Below are 16,076 nucleotides of genomic sequence, written 5' to 3' on the forward strand. Positions count from 1 at the left end.
TCCTCATGGCAGAGGCCAATGTAGTCCTGGCCTGGTGGACCCTTCTTATCATGAACGATGATAGCAGCTACCTTTTGACACACTGTCTTTTGCCAGTTTTCAGGGCAGAGAAGTCTTGCTCAAGAAGCTGCAGGAGGACACAGCTCGGCTGAGGTGGTATTAGAGCAGCAGGTCCTGAAGTGGCGGACCTAGCTCTGGCAACACCTACCTCCCTGGTGTGCTTACAGGAAAACTCATCAGGACCTTTGCATCTGGAAAGCTGTGTAAATGCAATAATCAGTGTGAGTCATGTTTACTATATTATCCTTGAGGGGTAGCCTGAGTGTGGGATTCAGGAGAGAAAGCACTTTTTTTTTTTTTTTAAATCAGATTAAGGATTTAAAGTTAGGGATTGAAAGTTACTTTGACTTTACTGTAGGTTCTGTTATTGGAGTTTAACTGTCTATCAAATTAATTATAAAGCTGGGGTGGGAACCTCTGTTATGGTCTTCTGTGTCTCAAAATGGTTTTCTTCAGGCTTCTGTTGGGCTGGGAGGCCATTTAGGATGCTGAAAAGGTGAGCCCCATAGTTAATTAGCATCACAAAGGGCTAGGTGGAGTTGTTTAGAGCAGTCTTTGTGTTTCGCCTCTTTAAGTGGCCCAGCTCTTAGTTTGGAGTCAAAGGAATCTAGAATGAACTTGGGTCCTACCCTCCAGGAGCTGGTTTGGGGGAGCGGGGGCAACAGTGACATTTTATGTATAAAATAGCCACCCCTGGGGTGATGCAGCGAATTTCTGTAGAGTTTCTCTTAGTCTATGCCAAACCACCTGACTCTTCCCTTTCTTTCTTTTTCAAAAATACATATGAAGTTTAAGTGTAGTGTTGATTGTATTAACGAATACATTTTAGGTTCCATTTTTAATTTTAAAAAATTGGGTGAGTGTAAGCTGTTATGAGTCTCTCGCCCTCCCCAATTCAGTTTCATTGCTTTTTACTTGTTTACAGCCTTCAAATAATTTCTTTGTTTCTGTCCTCTGTGGTTGTGGCTGTCACACAAAAACTTATCAGGTGAAAATGATGTGATGAAAAGCTCAGCCCAGAAGAATGATAGGTCTAAACTCTTAGAATTTTAATTTTTTTTTTTTTGTGGTACGCGGGCCTCTCACTGCTGTGGCCTCTCCCGCCGCGGAGCACAGGCTCCGGATGCGCAGGCTCAGCCGCCATGGCTCACGGGCCCAGCTGCTTCGCGGCATGTGGGATCCTCGCCGACCGGGGCACGAACCCACGTCCCCTGCATCGGCAGGCGGACTCCCAACCACTGCGCCACCAGGGAAGCCCTAGAATTTTAATTTTTGCAGAGCATGCGTATCCTGGATCTTTTTTTTTTTTTGGCTGTTGTAAAATACCCATCCTTTACTCTTGACGTTTACGATGTCTTGTTCCTTGAAATTCACCTTACTGTTGGACACTTATTTTTGAGGTGGTGATGTCTCGGGAGACGGATGTGGAGTGTCATCAGCCGCATGGCAGTGCCTCCCCACAGTCCCAAGGTGGCTTCTCGCAGTCCCACGGTCCCTCCTCACAGCCACACGGCTCCTCTTCACAGTCCCAGGGCACGTCCAGCTCCTCCACCAGCACGGTGCCCACGTCCAGCCAGTCCTCTCACTCCAGCTCGGGTACGCTGAGCTCCTTAGACACAGTGTCCACGCAGGAACTCTATTCTATTCCCGAGGACCAAGAACCCGAGGAGCCTGTCCCTGCCCCTTGGGCTCGATTATGGGCCCTTCAGGATGGATTCTCTAATCTCGGTAAGACCCTTTGTAATATTTTGTTCAGAAAAACAGTTTTAGAAAGTTGTTGCAACAGACAGCTCAAGACACTCCTGGAGTGATTCTGGAGTTTGCAGGTGATGAAAGATGGAACCAAGGAAGCAGTTTTGGGTTGTGCACAGGCTCTTACTTGCTGTAGAGCCCCTTCATTTATACTTTCAACAAACATTAATTGGGTGTCTGCCATGTGTTGTCCATCTGAAGAGGGTTGTGGATCTTTTCCCTAGAAAAACGCTGATTCATGCAAGCTTGCAAACATTTGTCATCTAATCACAGAAACTTCACCACTTAACTCCTGCTGGTGGTGCAGCAGTTTCAGAGAATCAGTTTTACAGTTTCAGAATGGGGAAGGTTATTTGTTGACTCCCTGTTACTTATTTTTATCTCAAATAGCCAACCTTGCTGTTTAAATATACTCATCCTCTCTGACACCTGGTTCCAACAGTAAGGCTTTGCTCTCGGTATGTTTTAAGTAGCATTTTTCCTCTGTTTTGAATTAAAATGACCTCTTCATTACAAAAAAAAAAAAAAAAAAGAACTTGACATTAATGGAATAGAAAATAATAATGTAAAGTAATGAATGGCTAATGTACCATTTTGTATCTTGTCACTCACCCTTCCCTTTTATGTCACGTGCAACTTTGATGACTTGGAAAAAACAGTAAAAAATGGAGAAATAATATAGCAATATTCATACATACAACTTTAAATTTAGAAGTAAGCATTTGAAGCTAATTTTTGCTCATTTAAGCTATATATTTAAGCTAGGCTTAGGGCTGATGTATGGTGAGTGGGACACAGAAATGGTGAGTTAGGGTGAAGTTGGGTGTATCTCCTTTAAACTTAAGATTACATACACAAAGAGCTTGTTAGGGAGACCAGCATAAAGTAATTGCTCAATAAAGAGAAGCTATAATATTTTATTGTTATTATTTGTTATTGATTCACACCTATCTTTTCTTCTAAATAATTTACAGTTTTAGCTCTTATCCCTTTTGAGTTGATTTTTGTACATGATATGAGGTATTGTCCAAATTCATCCTTTGGCATGGGAATGTACAGTTGTCCGAGCACTATTTCTTTCTTTTTTCTTTTTTATAAATTTATTTATTTTTGGCTGTGTTGGGTCTTTGTTGCTGCACGTGGGCTTTCTCTAGTTGTGGTGAGTGGTGGCTACTCCTCGTTGTGGTGCATGGGCTTCTCATCACCGTGGCTTCTCTTGTTGTGGAGCATGGGCTCTAGGCATGAGGGCTTCAGTAGTTGTAGCACGTGGGCTCTAGAGTGCGGGCTCAGTAGTTGTGGCTCGCAGGCTGTAGAGCGCAGGCTCAGTAGTTGTGGTGCACGGGCTTAGCTGCTCCGCCGCATATGGGATCTTCCCGGGCTAGGGTTCGAACCCGTGTCCCCTGCATTGGCAGGTGGATTCTTAACCATTGCGCCACCAGGGAAGCCCCCCGAGCACTATTTCTTGAAGAGACTACTCTTTCCCCCTTGAATGGTCTTGACACCCTCATTAAAGATCATTTGACCATAAATGTGGGGTTTAATTCTGGATTTTCAGTTCTGTTCCATGGATCTATGTGTCTGTCCTTATGCTAGTACCACAAAATCTTGATTACTGTAGCTTTGTAGTAAATTTTGAAATCCAGAGTGAGTCCTGATTTGTTCTTTTTCAAGATTATTTTGACTACTATGGTTCTTTACTTTTCCATAGGAATTTTAAGGTAAGCTTGTCACTTCCTGCAAAGAAGGCAGCTGGAATTAAATCTGTAGATCAATATGGGTAATATTCCCATCTTAACTGTATTAAGTCTTCCAATCTGTGAACATGGGGTAGCTTTCATTTATTTAGGTCTTCTTTAATTTCTTTCAACAGTGTTTTGTAGTTTTCAGGGTACAAGTCTTGCACTTTAAAAACTTTATTCCTTAGTATTTTTTAATGTTTACTTCTTTTCATTGTGATAAAATATATATAACATAAAATTTTGTCATTTTAACCATTAAGTATGCAGTCCATTGGCATTAGTACTTTCACAATGTTGTGCAACCATCACCATTATCTATTTCCAAAATTCTTTCCTCTGGTAATTTCTTTTCCCCCCTAGCTTTATTGAGACATATATAAGTGACATATATAACATTGTGTAAGTTTAAGGTGTACAGTTTGATACACTTATATATTGCAAAATGATCTCCACCATAGCCTTAGCTAACACCTCCTTCACATCACATAATTACCATTTGCTTTCTTCTAGTTTTACGGTTTCACTTCTTCTGTTTAAGTCCTTAATCGATTTCAAATTAATTTTTGTGAGTGGTGTAAGATAGGGGTCCAATTTCATTCTTCTGCATGTGGTTATTCAGTTTTCCCAGTACCATTTATTGAAGAGATAATCCTTTCCCCATTGAGTTCTTTTGGTAATTTCTAACCTATTTTCTCTGTCTTTGAATTTACCTATTCTAGATATTTTGTTTAAGTGAAATCATAATATTTGTCCTTTTGTATCTGGCTTCTTTCATGTAGCATAATATTTTCAAAGTTCATTCATGTTGTATCATGTATCAGAACTTTGTTTCTTTTTATGTCTGAATAATATATCTGAATAATAATATTGTATAAATATATCACATTTTCTTTATCCCTTCTGTTGATGGACATTTGGACCTTTTGGCCATTTTGAAAAATGCTGCTATGAATATTTGTGACAAGTATCTGTTTGAGTCTCTGTTTTCAATTTTTTGGGGGGTATTTAGTGCCTAGGAGTGGAATTGCTGGATAACATGTTTAAGTTTTTAAGAAACCACCAAACTGTTTTCCACAGCAGCTGCACTATTCCATATTCCCACTACTAATGTATGAGGGTTCTAATTTCTCCACATTTCGCCACCACTTAATATCTGTCTTTTGATTTTCATCATCGTAGTAGGTGTGAAGTGGTATCTCATTGTGATTTTGTTTTACATTTCCCTGATGGCTCTAATGATGTTAAACATCTTTTCATGTGCTTATTGGTCATTTTTATGTATTTGGAGAAATGTCTATTCATATCCTTTGCTCATTTTTATTTTACTTTTTTAAAAATCTTTATTGGAGTACAATTGCTTTACAGTGGTGTGTTAGTTTCTGCTTTATAACAAAGTGAATCAGCTATACATAAACATATATCCCCATCTTTGCTCATTTTAAAATTGGATTGTTTGTCTTATTATTGAGTTGTAAGTGTCCTTTTTTATATGGTAGATATAAATCCCTTACTAGATATGTGTTTTGCAAATATTTTCCCCCATTCACTTCTTTTCACTTTCTTGATGATGTTCTTTGATTCACACACATTTTAAATTTTAATTATGTCCAATTTTTATATTTTTTCTTTCGTTTCTTGTGCTTTGGGGTCATATCTAGACAGAATTGCTTAACCCAAGGTTACAAAGCCTTATCACCATTTTTTCTTCTTATAGTTTTAGTTCCTGCAATTAATCTTTGATTCTCTTTTAGTTACTTTTTGCATATGGTGTGAGGTAAGTTCCAACTAGATTATTTTACATGTAGATATCCACTTGTCCTAGCACCATTTGAAAAGACTATTTTTTCCCCAATGAATTGTGTTGGCACCTTGTTGAAAATCAGTTGACTGTAAATGTGATTTATTTTCTGTCTCTTAATTTTTTTCCATTGATCTGTATGCCTAACCTTTCACTAGTACCACACTGTCTTTTTTTTTTAATCTTTTTTTTTTTTTTAGATGTTGGGGGTAGGAGTTTATTAATTAATTAATTTATTTTTGCTGTGTTGGGTCTTTGTTTCTATGCGAGGGCTTTCTCTAGTTGTGGCAAGCGGGGTCCACTCTTCATTGCAGTGCGCAGGCCTCTCAGTCTCGCAGCCTCTCTTGTTGCGGAGCACAAGCTCCAGACGCGCAGGCTCAGTAGTTGTGGCTCACGGGCCTAGTTGCTCCGCAGCATGTGGGATCCTCCCACACCAGGGCTCAAACCCGTGTCCCCTGCATTAGCAGGCAGATTCTCAACCACTGTGCCATCAGGGAAGCCCCCACACTGTCTTGATTATGATAGCTTTGTAGTAAGTTTTTAAATTTTTATTTATTTATTTATTTTTGGCTGCATTGGGTCTTTGTTGCTGCGCGTGGGCTTTCTCTAGTTGCAGTGAGTGGGGGCTACTCTTCATTGCTACTCTTCATCGCGTGCTTCTCATTGTGGTAGCTTCTCTTGTTGCGGAGCACAAGTTCTAGGTACGTGGGCTTCAGTAACTGTGGCACACGGTCTCAGTAGTTGTGGCTCGTGGGCTCTAGAGTGCAGGCTCAGTAGTTGTGGCACATGGGCTTAGTGCTTCACAGCATGTGGGATCTTCCTGGATCAGGGCTTGAACCTGTGTCCACTGCATTGGCAGGTGGATTCTTGACCACTGTGCCACCAGGGAAGTCCTGTAGTAAGTTTTGAAACTGCAAAATGTAAGTAAGCCCTTTGTACTTCATTTTCAAGATTGTTTTGCTATTCCGGGTCCTTGCTTTTTTGTTTGTTTGTTTGTTTGGTTTTTTTTGTGGTACGCGGGCCTCTCACTGCTGTGGCCTCTCCCGTTGTGGGGCACAGGCTCCGGACGCTCAGGCTCAGCGGCCATTGCTCACGGTCCCAGCCGCTCCGCGGCACGTGGGATCTTCCCGGACCGGGGCACGAACCCGTGTCCCCTGCATCGGCAGGCGGACTCTCAACCACTGCGCCACCAGGGAAGCCCGGGTCCTTGCTTTTTTATAGGAATTTTAGTTTGAGCTTGTTAATTTCTGCAAAGAAGGCAGCTGGGATTTTGATAGGAATTGTGTATAGTATGGGAGTTTTGCCATTTTAACAACATTAAGTCTTCCAATCCATGCACATTTACATAGGTCTTTCAAATTTTTTCCAACAATGTTTTGTAGCTTTTAGAGTATAAGATTCGCGCTTCTTTTGTTAAATTTATTCCCAAGTATTTTATTCTTTTTATGCTATTGTAAATGGAATTATTTTCTTAATTTCATTTTAGGTTGTCCATTGCTAGTGTGTAGAAATACAAGTGGTTTTTGAATATTGATCTTGTATCCTGTAATGTTGCTGAACTTGTTTATTTGGGCTAATCTTTTTTAGTGGGTTCCTTAGGATTTTCTACATATAAGATTATGTCGTTTGTGAATAGGATTAGATAGATCTGCTTCTTCCTTTCCAATATGGATGCCTTGGCTTTTCATCTCCCTCTCCCTCCCTCTGTTAACTGTCCTGGCTTGAATCTCTTACATGGAATAGAAGTGTTTTTTTTTTTTTTTTTTGTGGTATGCGGGCCTCTCACTGTTGTGGCCTCTCCCGTTGCGGAGCACAGGCTCCAGACGTGCAGGCTCAGTGGCCATGGCTCACGGGCCCAGCCGCTCCGCGGCATGTGGGATCTTCCCAGACTGGGGCACGAACCCGTGTCCCCTGCATCGGCAGGCGGACTCTCAATCACTGCGCCACCAGGGAAGCCCCAGAATAGAAGTTTTAAGAGCAGACATCCTTGTCTTGTTTGTGATGTTCCTCTCTCCTGTCACCATCAACTGTGCCCCATTCTTCACTACTAGGAGAAGGGGCCCATCTTCCCGGGGTTCTTACTCCTCATTGCCTCACTGAGAGTTTTGGTCCCTTTGCCTCCTGCCTTGCTGTCCCTGCCCTCCTCCACACATCTTTCCTGAGGGCTCCTCTAATGAGCCAAGGTCAGAGCAGGCTCTTCCATGGGCAGCCTCCCCTTCCACTCTCTGTCCATCCTCCCTGGACTGTTGGTGTCCTGATAAAATCTCCATGCCTTTCCTTCTCAACTGTCCCAGAAGCTCCTGGTTTCTAGTAGAAATACCATGGTTCATTTATACCTTTCCCTGTTAATAGATGCTTAGGTTGTTGCCAGTGTTTATTCCTGCAAGCAAGACTGCAATGAATGTCCTTGTCTCCTTGGTCATTTGGACAAATGTCTCTCTAGGGTAGAGCCTGTGTTGAGTTGCTGGATCATAGAATGGGCATGGCTTTACCTTGTAATGGGTACTGCCATGTTGCCTTCCAAAGGGCTGTTCAATCTATCCTTCCTGTCTTGCCTCATGAAGCCTTTTCGATAGTCCCAGGCAGAGTTGCCACAGCCTTGCATCTGTGCTTTCCCTCGAGAGTCTACCTGCTGTATTGTTGTTGCTTCCCTGTTTGTCTCCCAACCAGACTGCAAACTCTTTAAGCGATTAATTTAACTTTTTGAAGAGGTTATATTTGCATTAGGTGCAAAATTGAAAACAGGTGCAAGGCCTTCATCCAATTTCTGTCTTTCCCCCAACTACCTCCCAGGATTGCTGATTTCTTATGTAGCCTTCCAGAAATATTTGGTGCACATATAAGCAACTAAGTATCTATGTGTTCTTTTTCCCCCCTTTATTATTTATACCAACTGTAATTTACAACACACTGGTTGTAACCTGTTGTTTATGTTTAACAATGTATCTTAGACATTCTTCTATCAGAATGTAAAGATCCCCATTTCTTTTGTAGATATATAAATTTATTGAACTAGCCCTTTACTAATGGACATTAAAGTTGTTGCTATAAGAGTAATGCTATAGGTCTCCCCTGGTGGCACAGTGGTTAAGAATCTGCCTGCCAATGCAGGGGACATGGGTTCAATCCCTGGTCCGGGAAGATCCCACATGCTGCGGAGCAACTAAACCTGTGCTCTAGAGCCCAGGAGCCCCAACTACTGAAGCCCGCACGCCTAGAGCCCATACTCCGCAACAAGAGAAGCCACCACAATGGGAAGCCCACACACCGCAACGAAGAGTAGCCCCTGCTCACCGCATCTAGAGAAAGCCCGTTCGCAGCAATGAAGACCCAATGCAGCCAAAAATAAATAAATAGATACATAAATTTATAAAAAAAAAGGAATAATGCTATAGTGAATAACCTTGTACATATGTCCTTATGTCCTTTCGTAATACATATGATTCTGTCTGTAGGATAAATTCCTAGAAGTGGGATTTCTGGACCAATGGGTGTGTGCACATATAACTAAGGAATTGAGGTGAAATTCACATAACATAAAATTAACCATTTAAAAAACTTATTTATTTATTTATTTATTTATTTATGGCTGCATTGGGTCTTTGTTGCTGTGTGTGGGCTTTCTCTAGTTGCGACGAGTGGGGGCTACTTTTTGCTGCGGTGCGCGGGCTTCTCATTGCAGTGGCGTCTCTTGTTGCAGAGCACAGGCTCTAGGCGCGCAGGCTTCAGTAGTTGTGACATGCAGGCTCAGTAGTTGTGGCTTGTGGGCTCTAGAGCACAGGCTCAGTAGTTATGGTGCATGGACTTGGTTGCTCCATGGCATGTGGGATCTTCCCAGACCAGGGATCGAACCCATGTCCCCTGCATTGGCGGGCAGATTCCTAACCATTGCACCACCAGGGAAGTCCCTAAAATTAACGATTTTAATGTGAACAGTTCAGTGACCTTTAGTACATTCACAGCATTGTGCAACCACCACTTCTGTCCAGTTCTGAAATATTTCCTTTACTCCAAAATGAAACACTATATCCATTAAGCAGTTACTCCCCATCCCTTCCTCCTCTGCCCCTGGCAACCACCAATCTGCATTTCATATCTATGGATTTAACTATTCTGGATATTTCATATAAATACAGTCATACAGTCTGTGGCATTTTGTGTCTGGCTTCTTTCACTTAACATAATGTTTTCAAGGTTCATCCATGTTGTAGATGTATGAGTTTTAGCTTTATTCCTTTTTATGGGTGAAAAATAGTCCATTGTATGTAAATATCACAATTTGTGATATCACAATTTGTTTATCCATTCATCCATTGTAGGACATTTGGTTTGTTTCCATCAACTTTACAGATATTAGGGAACTAGTCCTTTGATTGTGGCATGAGTTGGTAATATTTTCCCTAGTCTGTCTTTCCGTGAACATTTTGCTTGCCTACCATAAGCATTGCCCTAGGTGCTGGAGCTGTATTCGTAAACAAGAGACTCAAGGCTGCCCTTCTGGAATTTGTTCTAATAGGGGGATGCCAGGAGACAATATACAAATAATCAAGATAATTTTCAGTTATAGAGGGAAGCAGAACAGGCTCTTGTGATTATGGTGAGTGGGTGGTGAGCTGGGAGTGTGCTTATACAGAAAGCTGAGTGGAAGATGATAATTTGCAGACACAAAAGGCAAGATGGCCATTCAAATCACTGGGAATGAAGAATTCAAAGGCCACAAGGGAGGTTGAACCCAGCATATTTGGGGCAGTGGAAGGAGGCCAGTGGAGCTGAGTGTAGTGATCAAGGGGAGAGGTACAAGGTGAAGTTGGGAGGGAGGCAGGGGCCAGATCCTGAGCATCTAGCCTGCCATGCGGAGTGTAGATTTCATACTAAGTATGATGGGAAGCCTCAGGAGAGTAATAAGTAGGAAGTTATTATTATATCATAAGTATTTTTCCAAGTCATTAAAAATTATTTGAGAATTTTAATGACTGCTTACATTTCATGGCTATGTATAAACCATAATTTGTTAAACTCGTTGGAAATATTTGGTTTTTTTCTCCCCACTGATTTTGAGTCTTATAAAATCTTGATGGACAAATCTGTAATTTTGATTGCCTTCTTAGACTATTTTCCTACAAGCAGATTTTATGAACAGTTTTTAAAGGTGTTTGATACATGAAATTCAACAGCCCTCTGGGGTGTGCTTTTGTGTTACAGAGTGTGTTAACGACAGCTACTGGTTTGGGAGAGATAGAAACTGTGAATACTGCTTTGATGAACCCCTGCTGAAAAGAACCGATAAATACCGGACTTACAGCAAGAAGCACTTTCGGATCTTCAGAGTAGGTGGCAAATATCCATGCATTTGGGAGAACTGGTCATCTAGACATCACTCTTAGTTGTCTCCCCACTGAAACACTCCACCAGTAAAACTTTGAAATAAAATGTTTTCTGTTTTAGGAAATGGGTCCTAAAAACTCTTACATCGCCTACATAGAAGATCACAGTGGGAATGGAACCTTTGTAAATAGAGATCTTGTAGGGAAAGGAAGACGCCTTCCTTTGAATAACAATTCTGAAATTGCACTTTCAGTATGGAGTAATAAAGGTAATATTATTATCTTCTGGTTACTGGAATTTTTTCTTCCTGTATAAAAGGAAAAATGACATTGTGTCCTTTGCAGAGTATGGTTAGGTACATAAAGTAAGTAGATTAGTATTCAAGATTCACCTCAATCCTAGTTGCATTTTTTTTTTTTTTCCCCGGTATGCGGGCTTCTCACTGCTGTGGCCTCTCCTGTTGCGGAGCACAGTCTCCAGATGTGCAGGCTCTGGACGCACAGGCTCAGCAGCCATGGCTCATGGGCCCAGTCACTCCACGGCATGTGGGATCTTCCCAGACTGGGGCACGAACCCGTGTCCCCTGCATTGGCAGGCGGACTCTCAACCACTATGCCACCAGGGAAGCCCCCTAGTTGCATTTTTTAACAATCAAAAGTTCTATTAAGACAGATTTTCTAAGGTTTAATTGGTTTGATTAGTTTTATTTAAAGCCATATGCTTTAAATTATCATTTTGCTTAGTTATCATTCATTAATTGATTCACTTTGATCACATCTGTCTTAGCTATCTATGAGTTGTTATTTTAGGCCATTAGTTCATCCCTTCCCCCTCTTTTTCTCTTCCTTCCTTATTCTTCCCTTTCTTTATTCCTTTCGGTCATTAATTTCTGCATATATTTATTGAACTATTATATATAACCCGGCATTAGGCTATGGGTTTTTCTGTAACAATCTCAATTTAGACCTTCCACCTTCTTAAATATGACGTGGTTATCCTTTGAAAGTGGAGATGTTTATCATCATTATCGGGTAGTATTTTATAAGCATTTATTCCTAAAACTTCATGAATATCACATCTAAAATGAACAGTTGTTATTCGGTGTGGATAAAAACAACCTACAGAATTAAATATAGCTCACAGTGATTTTGAAATCTTGGACACGAGGAATACTCTCGTTTCTTTAATTTGAAAAAAAACTCACAGAACTTCCCAAAACTATCTGAGAGTTGAGCGACTTGGAATGGTATGTGTTTGTGTGGATAACACCTTAAAAATATAGATTCCCAGAGGCACTGTCCCATACATCCTGATCCACTAGTTCCAGGGATTTAAAAAATCCCGCCCAGGTGATTCTCATGCAACCAGTCTTCAGACTGGCATCTCAGAATTATGGCTATTCTGGACATCCTGTAGTACATTTTATGATTGCCTTAGTTTCTCCTGTTTTCTAACTTTTATTTCCTGTCTGATAATTATAGTCAGGACAGCTGCACAGGCTTTTGCTGTTTGTGAGCACCTGGTTGAGGTGGGCAACTGGTTGCTGAAATGTGGCCTGTCCTCTACTTGACAAGTGGTGTGCCATCTTTTTCTAATTGTTCTATCTGAAGGGCACCTTTTCTTATTTGAACAAAAGTGTTATGTGAGCTGAAGCTGGCCGTGATGGAAATCGATCAAACTGGTACTTTGGGGCTTCCCTGGTGGCGCAGTGGTTGAGAGTCCGCCTGCTGATGCAGGGGACATGGGTTCGTGCCCCGGTCCGGGAAGATCCCACATGCCGTGGAGCGGCTGGGCCCGTGAGCCATGGCCGCTGAGCCTGCGTGTCCGGAGCCTGTGCTCCACAACGGGAGAGGCCACAACAGTGAGAGGCCTGTGTACCACAAAAACAAAACAAAACAAAACAAAACAAAACTGGTACTCTGCAGACTGATTCAGCCTATTGACATTCTTTTAGGCCTTTGCTGATGTTTGTGCTTTAATATGAAAATCCAGTTTTCTTTGAGAAGATGGACTATCTGGCCATACTTGAGCATATTATCCCTAATTTGAGGATTTGCAGGTGCTAAGTAGAGGCTTCCTCCTTTAGATGGATGATGTTTTCCTGTTCAAGTCTCCACTGCTCCATATCTTACATTCACTCCAGCCTTACCTGTGTGTATGACCTTCCTGGCTTGTGTAGGCAACTGAGTTTACAGCCCCTGAAGTAGACCTCGACACTTGGGAAAATACATCTCCAGAGCCCCTCAAATTCCCTGATTCTCAAGTGTCACTGTAACATCTAGGTTCATCAGTATCAATAAGCAGGGAGGAACGGTTGTATCCTAGGTAGCCAGCAGGTCTCATTCATTAGGCAGCTGTCTGCCTTCTGGGGACCAGCCTGGATTGAAGCATGCTGAGCTGGTTCAGATTTAAATGCCAGAGACTGGATCTCTAGGTTACTCCAGGGAGGTCAAGACCCATCACCTGAAATCTGAGAAACTCAAGGGTCTTAACAAATTTCACTCTTTCCAGATATTATAGGCAGTTGAAAATTTACCACTTTGTAGAACTGGAATGTTTGATAACTGATTGCAGGTTTGGCCCAATGGATGGTTAAATTATGAAATGAGCAGTTTTTTGGTTTTCTTTTTCTGAGTTACAGGCCGAATAATGAAGAAATAAAGGGGATTTTTTTGGAAAGTGTTATTTAGTTAATTTTACAAGTAAGTTCAAGGTGGCTTGCACTATAAAATACCAGCTAGGTAAAGGTAGAAATGGTTGAGAGAAGATAATACTAGTATGTGACCTCTGGCCTGATTCCTTTGGGATATTTACTTGCCTAGAACATATTTTCTAGATTCAAACTAATTGCCTTTTGCTTCTGGGCCTGAGCAATTGATAACTGTTCTGAGGTCAAAGAATAAGAATAGCATTTATGTATGAGTTTCCTGCATTATAGTGAGAATGATGCCGTGTGTTTCCATTGTGGAATGAAGCTTGTCTGTCATCATTTTTCAAGGGTTTCACGACATGCATTAGCCTAGCTAAATGATTTCTTTGGGGTTAGATGTTAAATGGAATTAAGAACGATTGTCTTATATTCCATATGTTTACTAAGTTATAGGACCATTTATCTTTTCTTTATCAAATGGATTAATGAGACCTATTTCTGCCATTTTTTCCTTAGTTTTTGTATTTTTTGATCTGACTGTAGATGATCAGTCAGTTTATCCCAAGGAATTAAGAGACGAATACATCATGTCCAAAACTCTTGGAAGGTAATTTTTTTTTCTTATGGAACTTGCACTTAATTTCTTTCTAAACTTTTGTCATTGGTTAGTTTTTTGTTCCTGGTTTTATGGCATTCATTATGTATTCATAACATTTGTAGGGTACTTATTTGTGATAGATATGTTATTGACTTATAATGATCAGTTGAGTAGTTTTTCTTTATAAATTTTATTGGTGATAACTTTTTAAAAGCAGTTTTATTGAGATATAACTTGCATACCATACAATTCACCCATTAAAAAATATACAGTTCAGTGGTTTTTAGTATATTCACAGAGCTGTGAAGCCTTTACCACAATCAGTTTTAGAACATTTTCATTACCTTCCATAAAGAAACATTTACTGCATTTTTTTTTTTTTTAAATTTTATCTTATCTTTGTCTGCGTTGGGTCTTTGTTGCTGCACGCGGGCTTTCTCTAGTTGCGGCAAGGGGGTGCTGCTCTTCATTGCGGTGTGTGGGCTTCTCATTGAGGTGGCTTCTCTTATTGAGGAGCACGGACTCTAGGTGTGAGGGCTTCAGTAGTTGTGGCTCACGGGCTCTAGAACGCAGGCTCAGTAGTTGTGGCGCATGGGCTTAGTTGCTCTGCAGCATGTGGGATCTTCCCAGACCAGGGCTCCAATCCATGTCCCCTGCATTGGCAGGCGGATTCTTAACCACTGCACCACCAGGGACGTCCCAGCAGTGGTTTCTTAAACGGCACCGAAAGCGCAAGCAACGAAAGAAAAAAATAGAAAAATTAGACTTCGTCAAATTTTAAAACTTTTGCCTCAAAAGACACTATCAAGAGAGTGAAACACAAGCCATAAAATGAGAGAAAATACTGCAAATGATATATCTGATAAGAATCTAGTATTTAGAATAAAGAACTTTTACAACTCAACAACAAAAAGATAACCCAATTTAAAAATGGGCAAAGGACATTTCTCCAAAGAAGATACAGAAATGGCCAAAAACCACTTGAGAAGATGCTCAGCATCATTAGTCATTAAGGAAGTGCAAATCAAAACCACAATGAGATGCTGCTTCACACCCATTAGGATGGCCATAATAAAGAGATGGAAAGTGACATGTATTTGTGAGGATGCGGAGAAATTGGCACCCTTATGCACTGCTGTTGGGAATGTAAAATGGTGCAGCCACTGTGGGAAATAGTTTGATGTTTTCTCAAAAAGTTAAACAATTACCATATGATGCAGTAATTCCCCTTGTTAGGTATATACCCCCCAGATTGAAAACAGATGTTCAACAAAAACTTGTGCACGAACAGTTCACTGCAGCTCTATTCACAGTAGCGAAAAGGTGGGAACAGCCTAAGTGTCCATCAACAAAAGAATGGATACACAAAATGTGATATATCCATAAAATGGGCTATTATTTAGCTATAAAAAGGAATGGAATACTGATACATGCTACAGCATGGGTGAACCTTCAAAACATTCCAAGTGAAAGAAGTCAGACACAAAAGACCACATAGTGTATGATTCCACTGATGCGAGATATTCTGAGCAGGCAAATCCATAGAGACAGCAGATTAGAGGTTGCCAGGGGCTGGGGGCAGGGAAAAAGGAGAGTGAACACTTAATGGGTTTGGGGTTTCCATTTGTGCTGATGAAAAATTTCCAGAACTAGATAGAGGTGATGGCTGCACAACATTGTGGATGTACTTTATGCCACTGAATTGTACACTTTAAAATGATTATAATGGCATATAAAGCAACTATACACCAATAAAAAAAAAAGAATCTTTAAGATAAAGCAAAAAAAAAACCCCACAAAACAAAACCAAAAAAAATAAAATGCGATTTTTGTTCATGTTAATAGGATTGACAAAAAAGAATGATCACAATGGCAAATTTTGTTATGTATATACACAACACATAGTAAAAAAAGATGTCTTGGCCACCCCCTCACCCCATCCCCCAACCCACAGTGGTTAGAAAAGTCTACTTGTGGCAGGTAATGGGTGACTGATGCTTGATTAACTGTACTGGGTGTCATCCTGGGTAGCAGTCCTCCTCCATTTTAGCATCCCAATAATTGCAAATCTTCAGGAGCTTGCTGGAAGCAGATTCATGGTGCACTTTTGGTTTCTTATGTGTTGTGATTTTATTTTGGGTGCAATTCATGGCA

At 40.8% G+C, this 16,076-nt stretch overlaps 1 protein-coding gene across 1 annotated transcript in view; it reads left to right on the top strand.

Moving 5' to 3' along the window:
- Positions 1-144: 144 nt before the first annotated feature.
- The window catches only part of CHEK2 (checkpoint kinase 2), a gene marked incomplete at its 3' end in the record, with an annotated part of 38,808 nt that continues 22,876 nt past the window's right edge, over positions 145-16,076 (top strand). The window contains exons 1-5 of the mRNA XM_082853192.1: positions 145-281; positions 1,461-1,788; positions 10,552-10,676; positions 10,795-10,942; positions 13,841-13,931. Coding sequence (XP_082709318.1) covers positions 1,467-1,788; positions 10,552-10,676; positions 10,795-10,942; positions 13,841-13,931 — 686 coding nt within the window. The 5' untranslated portion in view covers positions 145-281; positions 1,461-1,466. The remainder of the gene's footprint in view (positions 282-1,460; positions 1,789-10,551; positions 10,677-10,794; positions 10,943-13,840; positions 13,932-16,076) is intronic.

Source organism: Leucopleurus acutus (genome assembly GCF_964270905.1).
Source record: "Leucopleurus acutus genome assembly, chromosome: 13".
NCBI lineage: Eukaryota > Metazoa > Chordata > Mammalia > Artiodactyla > Delphinidae > Leucopleurus > Leucopleurus acutus.